The 12911-nt window shown below is 50.1% G+C and overlaps 1 protein-coding gene across 4 annotated transcripts in view; it reads right to left on the bottom strand.

Annotated features, from left to right (window-relative positions):
• Window positions 1-691: 691 nt before the first annotated feature.
• The window catches only part of MORC2 (MORC family CW-type zinc finger 2), a 41818-nt gene continuing 29598 nt past the window's right edge, over window positions 692-12911 (bottom strand). For 2 of the 4 annotated variants that reach the window (XM_041003613.1, XM_041003611.1), the window contains 12 exons: window positions 12704-12832; window positions 12365-12470; window positions 11918-12050; window positions 10669-10743; window positions 10196-10579; window positions 9554-9685; window positions 8816-8870; window positions 8299-8440; window positions 7950-8174; window positions 7771-7864; window positions 4708-4896; window positions 692-3615 (listed from right to left, as the gene is read on the bottom strand). In XM_041003613.1, the coding sequence (XP_040859547.1) occupies window positions 3547-3615; window positions 4708-4896; window positions 7771-7864; window positions 7950-8174; window positions 8299-8440; window positions 8816-8870; window positions 9554-9685; window positions 10196-10579; window positions 10669-10743; window positions 11918-12050; window positions 12365-12470; window positions 12704-12832 (1733 nt within the window). In that variant the 3' untranslated portion in view covers window positions 692-3546. The remainder of the gene's footprint in view (window positions 3616-4707; window positions 4897-7770; window positions 7865-7949; window positions 8175-8298; window positions 8441-8815; window positions 8871-9553; window positions 9686-10195; window positions 10580-10668; window positions 10744-11917; window positions 12051-12364; window positions 12471-12703; window positions 12833-12911) is intronic. The other 2 variants (XM_041003614.1, XM_041003612.1) reach the window with 1 other exon arrangement.

Below are 12911 nucleotides of genomic sequence, written 5' to 3'. Positions count from 1 at the left end.
ACTCCAGCCACTGGGCTACAGTGCCAGACCCGAGGCATTTTCTTTTGGGGAACTGCCTTCCACGGCCAAGCTGAGATCCAAGAGCAACTTGGATGTTCCAAAGAGATCTTCAGAGGTTCCACCTCCATCAAAGGCCAGAACCCTTCAGAATTCTGACAATGTTTCAGAAATTTCTGTAACTATCACTAGGTCACTCACCACCACCTGACCCGGCTGCAAAATAGGTATCTTAAAAAAAAAAAAGAAAAAGAAAAAGAAAAAAAGGCAGAGTCCCCCCAGGCCAAGCCTGGAGTTATAGGAAACTGAAGGGGCATAATACTTTGTCAGGCTTAATATTGGTCTTCTGAGCCAGACACTCTTCGACAGCTCTGCCGAAGGTCACGGGCATGGAAACTGGAGCCAATGAGACTCGAAGGTTAAAAAAAAAAAAGGTCACCTGAACAAATGGAAGAGGAAACCAGTTTTTCTGTTAACTCATACCTGGCTTTAACAAACAGACATGTGATCCTCTTGTGCCAATCTGCAGCATTTAAATCCTGATAATAGAGAAATTTTGAATTCTGAGTCCCTGGGACATGGGATGGGTTGAGTTGTTCTCACACACACGTTCTTCTGAACGCTTTGCCCCCTTTTCCACCCAGTGAAATGGATCTCTAACCCACGACTCGAAACAATAGGCAGTAACGAGCCAAACGGAGCCAGATATTCATTTTCACTTAAAACGAAAGTCAAAAGAACCACTTTTCACCATTCAGATTAGTGTAGGTAAAATATCTTTATACTGACAAGCAGTGCGGAGGGGTGGGCTAGTTAAGAGTTGAAATCAAAGTCTTATCTGGAATCTAGGAGTGTCTCTCAGAACCTGCAAGAACCTCTATGTAATAGGAAAGTGTAGCGACAGCAATCTACTGATTCAGTTCCCCAATGCCCAAAGCAGTCAAGACAAGGCCAGACCAAAGCCAGGAGCCATGAACTCAATCCAGGTCTCCACCTGAGTGGCAGGGACTGAACTGCTGCCTCTCCGAGTGTGTGTGTATGGAAAGCTGGAATTCCAAGTGGAGCCAGGATTTGAACCAAGTGACCTCAGCCATTGCACCAAATACCCACACTGTGACAGCTAGTAACATACCCACTGACATTTCCTTTAAACTATGTATAGAAGCAAGACAGCACACACTTTCATCATGGCGTTTTTCATAAAATGTTAGTCCAAATGTTAAATTGATTTTAAATAACAATACATCCAAATCAATAAAATGTACTTTGTTGAGAACCAAACAGACTCATAAAATGTGCTATTTAGAAACAGGTTTCAAGGCAGGCTACTTGAGAAACCGGCAGAAAGGCAAGAGTGGATGAGTGGAAGCACGCAGGATGGCTATGCTGATAACTTGGGGACCAGGTAGGAAGACAGAATCTTGCTCTTTGAGGTCCAGCCCTTCGTACTGTCTGAACTTTCGCCATGGGCCTGTATCCCATTTAACGCTCTGAAGTGAGGGTGGCGGCTGCTGCGTGTCCTCAGTATCTTGCTATCACACACCAACCACACTCTCTTCCAGGTCATCGGTAGCTCCCCATGAGGCATGCCCAGGAAAAGCAGAGTGGGGGAACCCTGCTTGTGAGGGTGCCGGGGATACAGGCTGCATCCCACAGAGCTGCAGTTAGACTGACAGAGTGGGCACAGCCACAGGCTGAAGCTAAAACGGAGGAAATTCGGTCTTTCCCTACAGACTGAAGACAGAGACGCCACAGTAGTAGAAAGGAAGGAAAGAAGTGCTCAATTTTACTGAAAAAGAAAAGACTGTACCTGGGGGGTTCGGTATAATATTACAGTTCGATTACATGTATATAAATTTAAAAACTGAGTTACTGCCCACTGGTAAAAACGCAGAATCAACTTTCTTTCAGGTTAGAACAGGTTTTGGGAACAATAATGGACCACATGCTGCCTGGAACCAACAGAGCCAAGAGGGGCAAGAACCACCAGCTCTCAAGGAATACCCAGACTCTTGCAGGATCTTTCCAGAGGCGAGCCCCTCCCCGCCCAAGGGACGCTCTCCTGGGGTTGTGATCTGGGAAATCCCAGATGTCATCAGTCTCAGGTGCTCCGGCCATGCACGCCAAGTGGGGAAAGATCTCCAACTACAAGGGACCAGCATCGGGCTCTGCTTTCCAGTCTTTGGCAGATGTCAGGGGGTGGCAGGGAGGCCACAGCTGGCCTGGAATTGGTAGACGCTGGAAATTCACCCAAGGGGTTTTGCATCAGACCAATCATAGAAGGTCATAGTTCTGTGCCTTCAAAAATCCAAGTAGGAGTGGGATGAGAGTTGGAACTAATGGACCCAGAATTCTCCTGTAGCCATTACAGTAAAAACTCAGCAAGTCTTGCCTTTTGTCTTTGACCCTGAGAAGTTGGTTGCTGGAGACACACAGCCTTCCGCAGCTGTGACTGGATGGGGAAGGCCAGGGCTGCTTCCCACAGAGTTGCCTCTGCAGTCTCTGTGGTTGGGAATCCCTGACTCCCCCACCCACCCACTGGCTCCAGAGGAGGGACTGCAAGGTGGCTGGGGCGGGGGCAGGGACTGGAGGGGTACCCGGCAAAGGCAAGTAGGAAAAGCCACAGCAGTGCTCCAGGTCGACCAGCAGCACCTGAGAGCCTCTGCCAGCTCAGCACCGGGGTGACGTCACACACAAGCTCCTTCCCTGAGGAATTCTTTGGAGTTCAGACATTCAGTGTGCTAGCCAGGTCAAAGACCTGACCAGAGTTGGATCTGTTTATTCCTCAACCTGGGCTTGAGTTCACCAAGGCAAGAGACTTCATTCCAAGGTTAAACATGGAAGTCGTTCTTTCAGAGACAACTTGGGTGGTGGATGGGACAGGCTGAGCTCCAAGCTGTTGGGGACAGGGCCACAGCCAAGATGGCTCTCAGCTGCTTGGGCTTACTTCCAGTCCCTCATTTTCCTGAGACAGGGGAGCTGTAAGAAGGAGAGGCCCTCCAACACTACACCTGCCATAAGCACAGCCCACTTGTGGGTTCTCCTGCTTCTGAGCCACTGTGGGGAATGCCACCCTGGGCGGGTTGTGGCCTCCCCACGCTCCACTCCATCTCAGAGATGACTACAGTGCTTGTCCTCGGGGAAGGATACTTGGGAGGTTCCTGCCTTTGGAGCTTGGCCAGCTTCAAGATGGCACTGGCCTCACCACCATCTTGAGATGCCAGGAGTTTCAAATGGCTCAGGCTTGGCAACCTGGTGTGGCAAAAATGGGAAAAAATCTCTGTCCTTCTGCCCAAGAGTCACACCAAAAATGTATGGTTTCACAGCAGCCACAGCATCTTGTTTCTTTTAAAAAATAAATATTTATAAACTTAGGGAGGAAGATTCAAAGAATCAAGAGTAACTTTCCCTCCAAAAGCACAAATGTCCCATGTGAATCAAACCAAGGTAAGTCCGCAATCCATGAATGATCACCCCCACCCCCAGAAAGCTGCTGTGTTGAGGGGCAGGTAAGTAGGGGAGCTGATGTCTGGGCTCCCGGCCCTAAATTTAGTCCCCCTTGGTGATGAGGTCTTCAATGTAGGCATCCAGCTCGTCGTCTGTGTTGATGTCTATGTCCTGAAACAGAGAGGGGCACAAGTCAGCGGCGGGGCTGGGAGAGCAGGGGGGAGCCTCCCCTCCACCCTTCCCAAAGCTCCTGTGGCTGAGCCAATTCCACCCGCTGTCCCCTCCTGCCCCCCCACCCCCAGCTGCCAGCCTCCTGTCCTGATCACATTCCTCCTGTCCCTGCCCCCTGTAAGGACAGGCACCACTCCCACACTCCCTGCTTTGCCCTGCCTCCACCCCGCCTTCCTAGTTTGCTTACGTAAGTTTCCCTCACATGCTACAAATGCGCCTACCTACTCCTCACCCAAGGTCCAGGCTGCCACTGGGTATCACCCAGAAAACTGGAAACCTCATAGCATTTCCTGCTGCAGGCTCTGATCTGCATTTAAGGCTCCCAAGACTAACCGGGCTAAGGACCAGTCCATGCTCCACCAGGCACTCTCCGGGAGGAACATGCCACCTTCACAGCTCTCCACTGAGGCCCCAAACCCTGCTCCTCATCCCTCTGCGCGGGGAGCACTCATGACCTTCTCTTTATGTGATGGCCTTTCTGTCAATCTCAGCTCAAATATCACCTCCTCACCGGCCCTCACTAAACATACTAACTAAGGGGCCACCCCAGTTTCATCTCTTACTTCACAGCACACCTACCAGCAGCCGACTATTCTGCTAGCCTGTCTCCTCCCCGACACATCCCCAGGATCTTATCCTGCCTATCTAATATATCTAGGATTTTATCTAGCCTAGCTTCTCCCCAAGGGGCACTCCCCACTTTTAGGCTACCCAATCCCAACTGAGCATCAGTCATCTGGAAAAGCAAGAACTTCTTTGTTTTATGGCTTGGAGGGTTCTCAAACCAGGCTGTACATCAGAATGTCTAAACAAAGGACAAAGTCAGGTTCAGTGGGTCTGGCTGGGATGAAGCCCACACAGCCACACCAACCACCTCAAGCCCTCTTGGTCACGACACTGTGCAGTCGGGGTTGGACCCACACATTCCTGTGAATGGACAGAGTGTGGTGAGAAGGGCGGAAGAAGTGCCCAGACCCCCCCTCCCACAGAGCCCAGGTGGTCCAGCTGCAATGAGAGGGCTGCCTGGCTCACCTCCTGCACCTTTTGCAGGAGAGCCACGATGTTGGTCCTCAGCTTCTGTAACTTCTCCTCGGTCTCGCGGAGTTTCCTCTCAGATGTTCGCAGGTTCTCTTCTGACACCTTGGCCCGCGAATCGGCACGGCTCTGATAGGAATTGCACAGGTTCTGCAGCCCGACCTCATACTGCTTGAAGTACTCTTTCTGTCAGGAGGGAAGTCAGAGGAGGTGAGCCTGAGTTCACAGGGCTCCCCAGGGCCTTCACAGACAGGCACAAACGTTGCCAATGGGCTCCACCCAAGGAACATCTGAGACACAGGGGCAAGCAGTTTCTTTAGGTGGCATAGGGAGACCTCAAGTGCCTACACTCATGGGCCTGCTAAGAGGTCAAGAACAAGATCACACAAGAAAAAGCATTCTTGCACAGTGCTACTGCAAGCCATGAGCAAATGGTGATGGGCAGAAGAAACAACATTCGTCAGACCTGGTTACCCAGGCAGTGCAAACATTCCAACAGGCTCCAAAGGATACACACTTCATATGGTTTCCTCTAGTTTGCTTTTTTTTTAAACTTTTTATTTTGAGCTAACTGTAAGTTCATTTAAAAAAAAATTATAATTGGATCTGATATTTTGATGATCAAGATGGATCAGAGCTCTGATGAGGACTGCCAGCCAGGCATGATGGAGAAAGGATGGCTATTTACAGAGTGAGAAGCGTCTCAGGACCTTCAGACTCTGCTGCGTTCCTGATGTGAAAAAATAAAAGCCTGAATGAATGATTTCAGACATCAAAACTGGAAGGACAGAGCTGATAGGCTGGTATTCATCCTTCCTTCGCAAAAAATAAGCTCTCTCCACTATTTTTAGACCCATAGACGCTGAGGCCTTGGTTGGGGCCAAGCAGCTGAGCCTCCTGGGTACAGAGATCCCACTGTATCCATGCCCTGCCTGCCCTGACTCTGACAGCAACCTGTAGCCAAAAGCAACAAATGTGACTTGGCCAGAGATGCCAGGCCATCCTTGCCAGCCTACCAGTCACTGGTCATGCCTGGGATCTGCAGAATGCCTGGGACCTAAACAACATGGAGCTGCTGTGATGAGCTCCACCACCTTGTAGCTTTCTCATCCAGTCCCAGGCCCTCTCACCTCGCAGGGCGACAGGGCATCCTCACTGTGAGCACAGACATCATTTTCCTTCATCTCTTGTGTCATCTTTTTAGAAGGCAGAATGGAGATGAACCCACCCTGCCAGCATACAGCTGCCATGTGAGGGCCCACCAACTGGCCTATCCTAACTCTGCAGCTCCTTCCATCCTCTTCTCTACACACTGTCACCTAGAAAACCCGGCTGTTCGGACCACAGCAGCATTCCACTTGGCAGGTGACTCCCAACCCTCAGCTCTATTCCTGGCTTCCTCCTCCTCTCTTGCCAAGTGCCAGTCCCCAATCTCTTCCTGTCCACTGCATGCCACTAGAAATGCAGAGCTGGTATACCTCCAAAACAACACAATTTTCCACTCCTTACCTTCCTGACAGTTCCCCTGCTTTTTTCTCCTGGTTAACAGCTTTGCCAGCAACCTCGCCTTCTCACAGGCCTGAAGCACAGGGCAGCACGTGGCATCTGCTTCCTGTCACCTGTGACGTGCCTACCATTATGACTTTCTTAACAACCTCTAACACACTCCTTTTATCCACTAGTCCCTTCCCACCACTCTGGCTCCCACTTCTATTTCCTCATCTCTGACCTTTAACAAGTGGACCTGCTTTTCTCAACCACCCATTCTACACAAATGTACTGCACCCAAGTTGCCTCATTAGGGACAACAGATCACAACTCTGTACCCAATCAGCCTGCCACCTGCCGGAACACAGCCATATCCATGCCTTTATACACTGTCTGTGGCTCCTTTCATGTTACATCATCAGACCCAAGTAGTTGTCATAGATTAGAAAGCCCACAAGTCAAAAATTGCTAACTGGCTCTTGAGAAAAAAGTTGGCTGATCCTGTCCCAGGCATGGTTCAGACTGACAATTCCTTGAGCTCCAAACGCCTGCTGGCCCACCGTCTCTGTATACAGTGTTGAAGCCAATGTAACTTGCATTAAGAAACAACACATCCTGGCTTGTAGCTTCCTTCTATCCTACTAACCACACATCTCGCTACCCTGACTGGAGCCTCTGCTTAAACATGTCCCCTGCTCAAATACCCTCCTTTACTTACACAGGGAAGCCTGGCTTTTCTTTACAGCAAGTCATTCTCCTGGCCCTCCCAAGCTGCCCCAGTCTTCTCCTGGCCGCTTCCACAGCAACTCACTGCTCTCAACCTCATGCTATCTCTACTGCGTACCTGCCCCCTTCACCTTCTATTTTATTTTTAATTTTAAGATATATTTCCACAGGCTCTGGGATTCTGCTTACCCCTCTCCAATTTCCGTCCCCCCAACTGACTTCCCACATATTATTACAATAGTATAAGACCTTCATCAGATGTAAGCCTATTATTCTGCTATTTAAGTGTATCCTGACATTGCAGTTACAGACAATGGCAGACAGTTCAGCATCATATTGCCAAGACATATCCAACAGCTTTACTGGGAGTTCTCTACTGGTTCTTAAGTCACCCGAAGGCAGGCAAGATCCTTTACTGCTGACTGTGAAGCCCAGCAGAGGGAGATGACACACCAGGATTTACTGGGACAGATAAGCCCAAGCACTAAGCTCCACACACTATGAGCTAGAGTCTAAGCCCTGTGGTTACCTGGACAGGCTAACTCCATTGTTTCTGGGGTAAAAGAAGTGGGATTTAGTGATGTCAACCACACCTACAGTTCCAAAGGGACTCGGCTGTCACTACCCATGGAAGCTGGGGTTGGCTTTCTGCTTGCCATGGTCTGTTCAAGCTATGCCACATTTTTTCCATAATGAAATCTCCTTCTCCCTTCTCTCAGGAGAAAGGGATGCCACCTGAGTGCCAGTCACCACAGCAAGGACGGACATATGGGCGTGTGTGTGTGTGTGTGTGTGTGTGTGTGTGTGTGTGTGTGTGTGCATGGTCAAAAGTCAGGTCAGACTCACCAGAGGGAAAGAGATCAGTTCATCCGAATTCATGACACTCAGCTCCTTCTTAGAGATGGGGAAACTTGGCGGCAGGAAGTAACGTAAACAATTCCTAAGCAACAAAGATGAGACAAGAATTCAGAATGGAAAGCAGAGAGCCACAGCAGAAAGATCCCAGAGCAGAAAGACATACATACCGAAGGATCTGGACAAGTAGGTCAATGGTCTCATGGTTGGTGTTTGGTGCAGTGGTATCAGGCTCAATGCGGATACACTCAGAGGTAGAGGGCTCTGCCATGGCTACGGCCTGCTCAGCCACTACAACCTCCTCTTCCTCTCCACCCAACTGTTGTGTGTCAGGGCTCTGATACTCAGGGGAAGGGGGTTTCATCAGCCGCACATCCTCACTGCCTTTCTCCACCCTGTGGAGGACAGAGTTTTTATAGTTTGTTCCCAGTTCCCAGGGTGGGCAATTGGGAAGTGACCTATGGAGACCTCCTCCCCGGGCTGACCTCTGCCATCCTGGCTTCCAGAAGGGGGCATTACCAGCGGTCTCTTGGTGTTGTGTCTGTGGGCACGTAGTCAAACTTCACCTTCCATCGCACCACATGCTTGCCCGCCTCCACGGCTGTCACACGGCCTGTGTACCACTCCCTGTTCACACGCACCTCTACATGCAATCCTTTATCTGAGGACACGGACACAGATACACATCAGAAAACACAACTACAGTCCCTCAGCTCAGCCAGCGCTAGGATTCAGAACTCTCTGGGTATGCACCTTCCTCAAAAAAGGGACATGTAACCCAGCCACCCCAGTCATCTTCACCATCTGCTGTGAGGATGCTGAAGAGCAAGAAGACAAGCGACTGCCAGATGTAAACCAAGACTGTATTAACAACAGCCACAAGGAGGTGCTATCTTCATGAAAGCCCTGTTCAGTACACAAAAACCTGGGCCCAGGGAGTAAGTACCTTGACCTCCTCCCACAACAAGTCTTCCCAAGAGGCTCCACTTGCATGGTAGGCTGCACAGCGAGCGCCAGGGTCCTCCCTTAGACTCACCTTTCTGAGCCCTCTTGAGGTCAGCCAGGTCTTCTTCTCCAGCGCTGTCTGAGAGCTGCAGGGAGAAGAGTCTTAGAGAAGACAGCTCCCATGGTCCCCCAAGAGAGACCATCCAGGCACATCTCATCCAGAGACCTTCAGGACTCTCGGTCTTTGAAAGTTTTATTTGGGAAGACAGAAATAAACAGGCTGACAAAGATCCTTTATCTGCTGGTTCACTCCCCAAATGCAACAGCCCAGGCTGGGCCGGGCTAAAACCGGGCATTCAATCCAGATGCCTCATGTGGGTGACAGGGACTTGAGCCCTCACCTGCTGCCTCCTGGGGCGTACAGCAGCAGGAAGATAAAATCAGGGGCAGAGCCAGGACTTGAACCCAGGCACTCTGACGGGGGTGCACGTAATCCAAGCGACTACTTAACCAAGCCTTCTACCTTTATGTCTTCCAATGCTGCAATTTACATCCCTCCCTGCAGGCTACTCTCTAAAATCACTGTTAGCCCTCCACCCTTCTGCCACCTTCATCAACAACATAGCAGGAAAGGGAAAGAATGCTACCAGCAGGGCAGCAAAGTAATTCAAACCTTCTAATGTGCATCAATATTATCCCAGGTCTGTTTTCAGCCATCTGGCTTCTGGAAGGTTCATGTCAGCAGCATGCGCAGAGCTGGTGCTGACAGCTGGTAGCGGGTCGGTGAGGAGGTGCGAGCCTGGGGAACAAACCTCACCACAGCACCTACCTCATTCGAGTCCTTCTTCTCCTCCTTCACGGTGAATCTACCCCGCTTGAACCTCTCTCTCTTCTTCTCAGCTTCTTCCTCAACTTCTTCCTCATCGGAAACCCCCAAATTGCGCTTCCGGCCAGCGGCAGCCTAAAACAAGAGAGTGAGAATGTGAGCCTCGAGAAGCATGGAAATTTCTTCTCTGGCCTACAGAAGCTGTTGGAGGGCTTGTTACTCCCTCCAGCTCCACCAGGGGACCTGGAGCACACCTAAGCCACCTCCTGGGCCCGAGCATGATGGCCTCTGCTCAAAGCTATCGTGAGGCAACCCTTCAGTTCATTCTCTCAGCCTGCATGTCACTATGACCTGAGACACACTCCCCCACCGCCACAGGACACAAACGGATGCCCACTCAGTAGAGCTGATTCACATTCACGGCAGCCCAAATTTCAAGGGAGCGGTGACAAGTTTCCAGACAGGAAACCAACTTCCTGTGTGCCCCCAAGACCCCTAACTGCATTGATTCTCCTCCTCGGGGACAATGAGAAACAGTGGCTTGCTGATGTCCCCATGGCTAGGAGACCAACGCAACCCTGGCACCATGCAGTTCTGCCCCTACACTCCAATAGCATGATGGGGCTGAGAGGCAATGCATCTCACCGGGGCAGGAGGTTTAACAGGAGGCTCTGGCTTCTTCACTGCCGCAGTCCTGGTGGCTCTGGTAGCAGGGACCTCCCGAGGGGTCTTAGGGCTGGGCGGCACTGATGGTGGCAGCGGCTGCACCAGATGGGCAGGCCGGGGCGCAGTCTTGGCTGGAGTGGCTGCAGGCCGTCGAGGTGCCTCAGGTGGCTGCAGCACCCTGGATGTACTGGCCTCCTCCCGGGCTGCCACCACAGGCGGCTTGGGCGGGTTGTTGACGAGGGGAGCCCTGCGGGGCTGGCTGGCTGGTTTGGGTGGCTGCAGGGAAGGAGGTCTGCTCGGGGCATTCTTGATCACAGCAGGTAACGGGGGTGAGCGCGGACGCTGAGGTCTCCGCACAGGTTCCTACAAAGGCCAACAGTGAGTGACTGTACTCACCCCCAGGTGAAACACCCTGAGGGAGAAGCCCCTCAGCCCCATGTCCCTGGTTTTACCTCAGACGGAGGTCTGGTGGTCACTTCCAAGGGCAGCTTCTTCAGGTCAGCTTGGGAGCGGATAGGTGTGGTTTTCTGCGGGGCAAAAATGTGATGAACTTGTCTGTCCATCTTGGTATATACCAAAGTAAACTCATCTGGAGCACTATGATTATGGATGGGACAGCAAACAAAGAAAACCTGGGCTTGGTCCGATTCTTATTAGCCCCTCAATCTACTGCGGAGATCAAGAAAAAATAAAAGCATACAAACATTAAACCATCAGCCAATCACCAATCACAGGACACTACATGATTTTTTCATTGACTCAGAAACTGGGCCAAAATGTCCACAGACTAAATTCTTATTAATTGAGCCAGAAGAGATGGCAAAGACCCGATGGGCGAGGGAAACACGGAAGATGCCAGAAAGAACGGGAGGGATGCAGCAGGCAGAGCGGGACAGGTCCCTGTTGTGAATATCATGGGCAGTCACAAACAGGCCTAAATTCTACACAATTTACATAATTAAAAACAGAAAAATAAGTAGATAAAAATCAATTTCAAAAGAAATGTAAGTGGACATATTTTATAAATGTCTATTTTCTTTTACAATGGAAAAGAAGTTATAAAATCTGCCTATTCTTGTCAATAAATTTGCAAGCATTTAAAACTCTTACAAACTGCTAATAAAGAACAAGAACATCATCTGGGAGATAATCTGAAAATAATTATATAAAAAAAAGTACAGAATTTTCAAAATCCTTTTACTCTTTCAATTTTACTTCTAGAGAATTATAAAAAAAATGTATGCATGTATGCACTAGAGATATGTGTGATGAAACACACGGCATGATGCTATGCTATACTTCTATGAAAACAGTACTTCTGTGTCTGATATACAATTATCCATACAGAGGAGGAGGACACAGAGTTACTGGTGGTTATGTCTAAGATAAGATCATTTATTTTTAACCACTACACTATCACGCCGGGTCCAGTATCATTTATTTTTATGCAGTTTTTAGACCTTTTTAAAAGAACTGTATTATTCTGAATATGTCAAACAACTTTTTGTTGTTAATAATAAACAAGGCATACTTGAAAACCTGTGATTTAATGTGGAGGCTGGGTTTGGGATGTTTCGGCAAGCACAGACAGGTGAGCAGGGGTGAGGCTGAGCGCATGAGGAACAGGGAGTGCTGAAGGCTGCCTTCCTGGGTAGACCCCAGCCCCAGGCTGCCTCTGCTAAGTGACCCCAACCCACACACCTGAAGGGCCTCCAGCTTCTCCTGCTGCTGGCGGATTTTCTCTGTCAGCTGCTTCTGCTTCTCTTCCTGTGTCTTTAAGTCCTTTTTGAATGTCCCCAAGGGGACCTTCTGCTTCTGTTCGGAAGCCTCACACCTGCATCAACACCATGGAAACACAGGCTCTAGGCGGGGCAGGGACCCACTCTCCTCTGCCCAACTGCGCTGCCTCTCTCAAAAGCAACCATCTCTGAGTTTTCTGGGCACAGGATGAGTTCATATGTGCTGCCAAGATGTGTGTCTACTCTTCCCTGGGCACCGACATGAGAAGCCCAACAAGGGTTTAGGAACAGAAGCACTGGTCTCACGAAGCATAGTGAGTTATCTACCCCAAGCACAGAGGACAGAGCCAAATCAAGGAGGGGCTGTGGCAGAGAATATCCACAATGTCCTTGTTAGAGACATGCTCACCGGTCCTGCTCAGGATCGGGGTTCATGGAGCAGATCCAAGTGTCAGGGTAATATTTTTCCACGGAGTTCAGCTGGAAGGGGAGGGTCCTCCACTTCAGACATAAGTCTGCGACACAAAAAACACCCAAACAACTGTCAATCACTGCCATCAGCAGTATTCACAACAGACAGGGAAACTGGGTACAGACTCAAAAGCCTGAGCTCACGGGGCCCTCACAGGTCACACTCCTCTTCCCAGAGAGACCCGAAGGCCACATTAAGAGGCCAGAAAGCTGCACATGGAAGAGAGGCCAGGACTGAGAGGGACAGAGCCAGAAAAGGGCTAAAACCGGGACGCACCACACTGGATGGTAGTTGGGATTTCCATAGCTCTCCGGCGTTTGTAACGCAGCTCACTGGATGGGGGCTGGTTCCAGTTGGCAGACAGGTAACCAAACTCATCCCAGAATTTGATGATTCCTCGCTGGGCTAAAAGGCAAACATCCATACCTTGTGTTGGACACCAGTCTCTGCTTTCTGAATCGACCCTCTCGGGCCATGAGAGCAT

Source organism: Ochotona curzoniae, unplaced genomic scaffold, assembly GCF_017591425.1.
Source record: "Ochotona curzoniae isolate NIBS_2020 unplaced genomic scaffold, NIBS_Ocur_1.0 scaffold_274, whole genome shotgun sequence".
Classification (NCBI taxonomy): Eukaryota; Metazoa; Chordata; class Mammalia; order Lagomorpha; family Ochotonidae; genus Ochotona; species Ochotona curzoniae.
Note: the sequence above shows the minus strand (reverse complement) of the source record. Positions and strands in the feature narration are given on the sequence as shown.